The sequence below is a fragment of the Acyrthosiphon pisum genome, chromosome X (genome assembly GCF_005508785.2).
Source record: "Acyrthosiphon pisum isolate AL4f chromosome X, pea_aphid_22Mar2018_4r6ur, whole genome shotgun sequence".
Lineage (NCBI taxonomy): Eukaryota > Metazoa > Arthropoda > Insecta > Hemiptera > Aphididae > Acyrthosiphon > Acyrthosiphon pisum.
In genome coordinates, this window is record NC_042493.1 from 47475168 (window position 1) to 47484559 (window position 9392).

The 9392-nt window shown below is 27.1% G+C and overlaps 2 protein-coding genes across 2 annotated transcripts in view; one reads left to right on the forward strand and one right to left on the reverse strand.

Annotated features, from left to right (window-relative positions):
- LOC100573784 (homeobox protein MOX-2-like) overlaps positions 1 to 9392 on the reverse strand; it is a 53155-nt gene that overhangs the window by 8061 nt on the left and 35702 nt on the right. The window lies entirely within an intron of this gene.
- LOC100573696 (protein lava lamp) lies at positions 7 to 5085 on the forward strand. The gene is made up of 4 exons (XM_003247796.3): positions 7 to 1623; positions 1700 to 1839; positions 3735 to 3880; positions 4929 to 5085. The coding sequence occupies exons 1-4, from the start codon at positions 82 to 84 to the stop codon at positions 4973 to 4975; spliced, it is 1875 nt and encodes a 624-aa protein (XP_003247844.1). The 5' UTR covers positions 7 to 81; the 3' UTR covers positions 4976 to 5085.

The following is a 9392-nucleotide window of genomic DNA, read 5'->3' on the forward strand; positions in this document are numbered from 1 at the left end:
AATGAATATCAGAAACAAAATAATGAATTACTCCAATTAATAGAAAACTTACAAAATGATAATTATACATTAAAATTAAATATGTCTTCTGGTACTTTAGAAAATAAAGAAGTATTAACAGATTTAAATGGTCTTGCAATGAATAGTCTAGTATCTTTAGAAAATGTAGATATAGAAAGTATAAAGCATGAAAACGATACATTAAAACAATTTTTGAAAAATATCCGAGAAGATTTGGGTTTAGTTATTATTGATGAGATAGATGGTGGAGCGTTACTGAACTCTTTAAGTACACTTGAGTTCCATGTACAGGAAATAAAAAATGAAAATAAACTGTTAAAAAATCAGATTAATGAACATCAGAGATTGATTTCTTTGAAACAATCTACTGAATTGCAAACTGATAAATATTCAAATTTAAACATACAAGATTCATCGGTTCAAGCTATAGAAAACTTTGAAGAAAATGATGAAGATAAGAAAAAAGTGTCTGAAGATGTATGTTTGAAGCAATTACATAATTCAGAAATGTCCACTTCGACAGAAAATGGTGATACAAAGATTTTACTAGTTCGTTACAAAAATTTAAAATCTCGATTCAAAGAAAGTCGCGCTAAAACCATTGACTTGGAAAAAAAAATTTTCAACTTGACAAATGATTTGGAATGTGCAAATTCTAAGTATAAGCAATTAAATGACCAATATGCCAATGAAAATGAAACTCATGAAGCAGATATAATCCATTGTCAGTCAGAAATTGAAAATCTCATGAGTGAAAAACTTGAAGCCTATCGTCAATTGACGGCACTTAAGGAAAAACATGAAATATTGCAAAATGATTATGATCAACTTAAAAGTAATTTGGATGACCAGAATCCTTTAAATGATACAGATACAACTTCTGTTCACATGAGCGAACAAAATACAGTTCTAAAAGGAAAATTGAATGAAACTCAACGTTTAATTGATTCAGCCTATTCAAGAGTGTTCTGCGAATGGCCACCAATTGAAAATGATTCTGACTGGGTAGTTGTTCAATCCAAAAAATTAGATAAAATAGTCGATGCTAGATCTTCTGATGGTATTGATGGTTTTAATTTAGAAGAAACGGAAGTTAAACAGTTACAAACTTGCGTTCAAACTATTCATGAATTAGTTTCTTCTATTTTAACCAATACATCCAGTATTGAAATTTCTTCAAGTAATGTACTAGTTGATTTAATGTCAGGCCTAAAATCGTGCTCAGAAACATTGTTAGAATTATTATCTCTTAAAAATAATAAATCCACCAACAAAATTTGTACAGAATTATCTCAGGATCATGTTGTTCAAGATAGTAATTCATTTTCCCCAGAAAAATCATCAATAAATGAATCTTTAAATTCAAGTGAAGAAGCAACACAATCTTCCTTATTAAGAAGTGGAGAAAACGAACAGCTACAGCGGTCCATTGCTGAGCGTGATCGATTAATTGAATTTCTTTCAGTTAAAATATCAAAATTAGAAAATTTAAATCGAAATGTTGATGATATAAGATTAGTTCGAGACAAACTTGACAGAGCATTAACAGCTGTTCATGAGAGAGATGTTCGATGTGACGAATTAACTTTAGAATTAACCCGGGTAAATAATTTAAAAGTTAATTTTTGTACCAATTCAATGTTTCAGCTTAATATATATATAATATATTATTTTATAGTTATTAGAAGAACGTGATATGCTGCAATTGAAACTATCAAACTCTATTAGACAAATTCAATTCTTGTCTGACAATAAGCCGCAATCGGGTACATCAAATTTGCCAGAGGAAAAATTTAATTTGAAAACCATGGATGATAAGTAAAGTATTTTATAAGAAAATTATTAAAGGTTCTCAAATATTTTAAAATTTGTGGATGGTCAATGGAGCCTATAAAATATATCTCCATTTTTAATTAATCAATTTACTTTCTTCGCTGAAAATACAGTTCCTAACTTTTATACTAAAAAGTAATAGTTTTGGAACTGTCAGTTTTATTTTTCTTGTTTATAGAATAATAATTATAATAATTTCATTCACAATCTATTGCTAGTAAATTTAAATTCATCTGTATCAATGATAAACTTGAATAATAATAAATAAATTAACTTTTATATTTTGGATTTTTTTTAATGTAGTTTATATAATTTATATAAGATATTAAACCGTATGATATATACATACTCATAAGCGTGCGCAGACATTACATGACATTATACATTGACATTTAACATTAACAAAAAAAGTTAGATAGGGTAACTTTATTTAACTGCATTTACCATAATAAAAAATTATTTTATAAGTAATAATATAATGTAATATACCTAAATTAGTTAATAAGTACAAATTTAACAACACTATCTTGTATAAAAAACATATTAGATATGTATTTATTATAACTCCATACACCTTTTGGCTGGTGTGTTTATTTTGAAATATTCAATAACTTCATCTGCATCTATATTATAAGCCATATCTTGTTCGATGAACATAGTTAGAATTCCATCTAACCAATCTTGCCCCATTGTGCTTTGCAATTTTGGTTTTACAATACTGAGCTTTGAGAAGGAACCGCTAACATGAGCAACTTGTTACTGGTATAACTGTTTTAATAGCTTTAAAAAAATTATTAATATGGCTGTTCTATCAGAATTATAATTTTTCAACCATTGTATCCATTCTTCACATTCTTTTTGGTTACTTCCTTTTTGTATATTTTCCATTTCTTTCAGTAAAATAATTTCTGATTCTAACTCATGAAAATCCAAATTAAAAGCTGAAGCAATTATTTTTGTATCTTCATTATTAATTTCTAATTTAAACATACTACCAACACTTTTAATTAATTCTAATGTTTCTTGTTTGAAACGCACAATTTTACTTGAAATCATTACATCTCATGTGGTAAAATACACATTTATTCCATTTTATCTTTTTTTGTTGATATAATATTGTACTGTGTTTCATTACAATCAATTTTAGAAGACACTAATCTTTTTTTCACATTAGGAATGGAAATGTTATTCTCTTCGCACATTTCTAGAGTTTTATTTTATATATTTGTAAATTTTTTTAATTTCCCAATATTCTTATATCTTACATTTTATCGTTTACGGACATGTTGAAAAACTGTTGTTCACAGAGTAGCCAAGTGCCTACCCTGACTTCCCCGTGTGCACGCTTATGTATGTATGTAAAAGATATTACAATTTATAAATATCACGTAAACTGTTATAACATAACATGCATCACTAAAATATTTTAAAGAACACATTTTCAAAGCAAAATATTGAAGTTCATTTTTAGTAAGACCCAAAAACTTATTGTGAATCAATTGGTTGCAGCTATCACATTTAATTAGAGTACTAAGTTTGGCAAATAAAATTATTACAATTATTACTATTTTAAATAGACATGTTTTGTGACATGTAAGTAAGTTAAACTATAGTATTATTATATTGATAAATAATTGGTAGGCAGAACTCATTAAACACTATACCTCGACTGCACAACTGCAATATCGAGCTGGCAGACCATAACCGCTCAGAATTGTTTTTTCTTTTCTTATGCAATGATTTAGTATTGAATTAAAATTGAACACAGGCCTCAATGACAAGATACACTTGACACTTCCTGTACTTCTGTACAGCCGAGCTGTTACTTACTTGCTCGCTTCTTATTAACCATATTACTTATTTACTAATTTTAATTTTAGACTAGAAGAATTGCACAGTTTAGAGTATAGAAGAGATGCTGAGTTGTTTAATGATCAAGAACAGAGACATATGTCTCAAATGCAACTCCATAAAAATCGTCAAGATAATTCTATTATCCCAGAAGCTAATTCACATAAAACTACAGGTAAAAAATCTGTAATTAAATAAATTAAAATACATTTTTGTTAAGAAAATGTATACTTTATTATTCTTACATTGCTTACCATTTCATTGAATTATCATAGTTTTGATGATTTAGGTGTTTGCTTTTATATTTAGATTCTGAGCGAAGCAATGAATGTATTGATTTTACAATTACAAGTGTTTTTTATTTTTGTGTGTGTGTAGCCACCTTTTTGGGCAGTAAGAATGCTCCAATTTTCTTCTTCAGCAACTTTTCTTGTATGAAAGTGAATCTGATTAGTACTTTGAGTTTTGGTAATCTTTTATAGACATTTTAAGTTCAAATTTGAACAAAATTAGATATTTAAACAAAGAATAACAATTTTAGTTATTTTATTGCAATTTAAAAATATTATTTGTAGGTATTTGAATTTCTTAAAGTATATTACTATATTGTAAACACACAATGACATTTTAAAGTTGTTGGTAAAAAATAAATAATTTACTATAGTACTAATAGTAAAATTAATTAATTTAGGAAACCACAATAATATCATAAAATAATATATTTAGTAATATTATAGGCTAACATACCATCTTCGCTCAGAATCGTTTTTCCTATACTTTGATTTTAGATCATTGAATTCAAACTGAACACATCCATTTAGTGACTTATAGACACCTAATGTACAGCAGAGTGTTACCAACTTTTAACGTCACTTATTAAATCAATTCATACCATGTTTAATATATATTTTATTTTGCTTTTATAAGTACTTTATTTAGTATTTTAGATTTTAAATTGCGTTCTTGGTCAATCTTATCTTTTATATTTCTATAAAATCAACAAATTGTATTAATTTTGATATTTTTAAAAGATCTATTTTTATAACAATGTATGCCAATCATGTGCTTTATGTTAAGTAATTTTTAAAAAAATACAAAATCCTAACTTTTTATTACTTTTGGCCTATTAACATGATGGGTTTTTTCTTCTTTTTTTGTTGATAGCTAACATTATTTTATGATTATTTTGTTTAATTTATATTATTTTTAATGTTATTTTTTAGAAGAAGCAAATACTGCACTATCCTGGTTTAAAGATATATTATGGTGAAGATATTAAACTTGTTAACTTTAACCTCTTAATATTTATTTAGTAATAAGTAAGATTAACTAGGTATTGTTATTTTGTTTTTAATTGGAAATAAACATTAGTGATTCTTATTCTGAACTTAATTATTTTAAAATAATTATTCATCATTTATGTTAAAAAAATTGTATTGTATAATATATTAAAATTAAAATCACCTACATAAATATATTATATATTTTTTTATTTGTAAAAAAAATGATAATTTGTTTTAGTTTATGCCTTTCTCTTCAGACAATGGTCTACATCAAATTAAATTACAAAAAGATGCTCATTTATTGCTACTATTAATTGGAAATTGGAAACAAGGGGTTTTGTAGCACAGAGTATCCAATATTCTGTCCTTCTTAAATTTTTAAATTATGTTCATATTATACTGAACAAGTGAACAATATTATTAAATAAATAGGTTTTAAATTGATCCATTAGTCTACCCAAAACTTTTGTAGAATTTACTTTTTAGAAAATATATAGATATATGTATGTGATATGTATACAAATATAGGTATCTGATAGAAGCACATCAATTATTTAAATAGGGGTCTGGTGTGGCTCAGTGGTTGGCTTCAGTCACTAACGTGTTCTGAGGTCAAGCACCGGCTGGAGTTGCTGGGTTCCTGGATGATTGACTACCTGGGTTTTTAGTGACAAATCCTCACCCCCACATACACATTTTCCTCAACTAACAGTAACTGCCCTTGAAAATGCTAATGGCCATAGTTACCCGTGTTTATAGATCAAAAAAAAAAAAAATTCTAACTAAATGTTTATAAAAAAATACCTTGACTGTATTTTAGATATTTATTAATTGTTACCTATATGAACAAATTATGAGAATCCATTTCCCAAACATTTTGGTCGAGCGATAAAACTTTTAACAACATTTATTAGAAAAGTTATAATTTTATAATAATATTAGCATTATAATATAAATATTAAATTGTAACCATTAATATGGTAATGTCAAAACAAATAGTATTTAATAAAGATATTTCAATAAAAACAAATAAATAGACACAATGTCTAGTGCAGCGGACTTAGGTCAGCCCGAGAAGACTGTAAATACAATATAACTACCTATAAATATAAATGTCAGTGAGAGGATAAGGCGGGACATGGCCCAGTGCCATTGGTTAGTAAATGTAAGCTCTTATGACGCTGTTGTCTATGTATACATACCAGTGCTGCTGAGGATAGTAGATCCCAGCCGATGAGAGCATATCAAAGTTGTACAATATAATATGTAGTATAAATTGATTTTAATAAATGATGCTGCATGGGGGTTAATAGCCATAATATGTATCTAATATTATGTAAAAACAGTTCGGGTCCCATGTAGTTATGCCATAAAGAAAAAAAAGTGTACCTATACCGTGTATGGTGGTAAACTAGTACCTATTAACTATTTAATAGATAAATGAATAATTATACAAATTTTATTTGAACTTGGATAGTCTAATTAGATTTTATTATTTTAATTTATATAATATATAATGGCCATTGCAAAGGTGTTTGTAGGGGGCGTGGAAGTAGGGGCAGTTATCTTGTTTGCTTTATTCTGGATCAATATTAACTATCATAATATTTAATATGTAATTTAAATTATCACAAAATAAATAGGTATTTTTACTACCCGATTATGAACGTCAGAACTAAGAATGTAATGTAGGTTATATTATGCATTACTTACATCATACTATAACTTAACCTAACAAGAAGTTTACACAATTTCAATTTAAGGATTACTTATTAATTTCTCATTAAAACTTCAATATTTTAAAACATTAATTTGTAGTAGGTAATATAAAAACATATATTTTTATAGTATAAAATCTAAATTTCGAGATAGTCTCGCAAATCTTCTAATGACTTCGTCAATATCAATTTCAAATATCCCTCATGGAGTTGGACTTCTCCAATCTAAAAAGTTTTCAGTATCAACAATTTTAAAAACGATCGCTCTGCAGTAACAGTCGTTACATGATATTACATTAATATAGTAAAGTATTAATATTAATAAAGTTTATTGTACTTAGAATTGTTAAAAAGCACTTTATACTTGGATAGAAATCGCTAGACATTTTACTTAAAGTAGTTAATGAAGATTTTAGGCGATCGTCATCAGATACATTTTGCTACCTACTGTGTTCGCCAGTTTTTTTTTATTATTGGATTAAGGCTTCGACGACTGTGGTCAATATGGTCATCAGTCTGCTTAGCCAGATTTTAATCTCAACGTATTATAGCATATTATTATTGTTTCTAATTTTTATAGTTAAAAATAGTTTAGTTTTGTTTTCTAACACTTGTTTTTTACGTGAAGAATCGATTTCATTTACTATAGAATTTTTTTATTTTCTATTATTTGTATAAAATCGTCGACCCGTATAGTGGAAAACTTATGATGGATATTCACTTTTGGAATGTTGGTTAAAACGTTCGACTGTTTTTTCCATTTTGTTAAAGGTATGGGTACTTTAATTAGAGCTTCTAATTTTTTATGTAAATCTTTACCAGCAAAATCATTTGAACACAATATGCAAATTATACATAATGCACCTTCTATATACGTTCTACATGTTTGGAATAAACCGACCACGCATATCGCCAATCAGTTTGAAATTTTAAATGTCGATTTTGTGTAATAGGACATTCATAAATTATTACATATAGGTGGAATCCAGTCTTACTGGATACAATATTGTATTGTTATTCGGTGCAGTAATTAAAGGTTTTTTTAAATTTTCCACACCAATGTCGATTGATTAGAATTATTTCTTTTCATTTTTATAATAGTTTTACAGTAAACTTCACGCAAAAATAAACTTACGGATGCCGAATACACTCTTAAGGTAGAAGATACGAGTGTCAATCACTCTAACATATTACATAGGTATTATGTATTAATTGAAAAAAAGTGTAAGTCAGAGTGTTCACTGTGTAATGGGTGGTGTTGAATTTAAATTCAATGACATAATATTATTCTATAGGAAAAACGATTCTGAGCAGTGAACAGAGGCGGTTTGTCAGCCTAGGTCCCTAGGATATTTTATATTTATATTCGTATTAGTTATTATTAATACGGTAGCCGGTTGAGTTGAATTATTATTATTTGTTCAATATACATATCCTAATTGTATATAATAATAATAGGTAACCTATACTTTAGAAGTTTCAAGTACCCGCGAATAATATTTTTAAAATATAAAACAAAATTAAAATCGTTCTTATATTCGTTTAAATATCTAATTTCTTCCAAATTTGAATATAAAACATAACAATAAAAAAAATCTTGTTTTCATATTTTTATATTTTTTGGTTACATAATAACCTACTTACGTGGAACCTTGTTTTAAATTTTCAATCCTTAGCTATGAAAGTTGAACATTTAATTAATTTTTAACTTCAAAATCATTTTTTAATTTTGTCAAAACGCGAACTTTAATGATTATAAAAAAATGTATTTTTAATATTTTTTAAACTTCTATTTTAACAATATATCAGGAGCCTTGTATTAAATTTTGAAGCTTTTTGAATACAATTTCATTGACATTTACCTATAGAAAAAAAAACTAAAAAAATCGGAAACTGAGATGTCTGTAAACAGCTTAAAACAAGTAAAAATATTTTGAATATTGCATGGTGTTTATAGAAAATGCTAATATAAACATTTAGTAAACACGTCATGTATCTACTGTCATGACAAATGCATTTGTTTTAGAGTTACATCACAAACCAAAATCGATTTTATTGAAAACAGATTTTGCGTAAAAATTCCCGTTTTATCTTAATTTTTTTTTTCCCTACGCTTTTGAAAACTACTGGGAATTTAAAATGTTGACCTCCCGATTGCAGGGGCGTAATTACGGGGGGGGATCTCCCCCATGAGCTGTATTTATATATTGTCTTATACTCTTATACCTACAAAATGTTCAAATACAAACTTATAAATTATTACGAAACTAGAAAAAAAAAATGTTTAGTTTTTTTGGTATGAACATTATACACAGGTATAAAAATATTTACCCAAAAAACGATTAGCATATTTCAAAATAAATGGTCTGATTCATTTTAATTCTTATTTATTAATAACACTTTGTGCCCTGCCACACACTGTACCAAAATACAGTACCTACTTCCTACACAATACATGCATACACATTATAGGCGGTAAGTAATTCGATATTGGGAAAAACCCCCATTCCAAAAACATATTATAATAATAAAAATGTAACTTCAAGATTTACATTTCGTAGAATGAATAGTAACCTACGAACGCTTACCGACACTTTATACATTGATTATTACGATTACGATTACAGTGGACACTACACAGTCAGAACACACCATGCCATTTCCTCATAGTCACATTGTCACAAAA

Coding starts and splice junctions, on each gene's coding strand:
- LOC100573696 (XM_003247796.3), top strand. CDS start 82: ATGTCTTCTGGTACTTTAGAAAATAAAGAAGTATTAACAGATTTAAAT. Junction 1,840..3,734: donor TTGAAAACCATGGATGATAA/GTAAAGTATTTT, acceptor TTTTAATTTTAG/ACTAGAAGAATTGCACAGTT. Junction 3,881..4,928: donor TAATTCACATAAAACTACAG/GTAAAAAATCTG, acceptor GTTATTTTTTAG/AAGAAGCAAATACTGCACTA.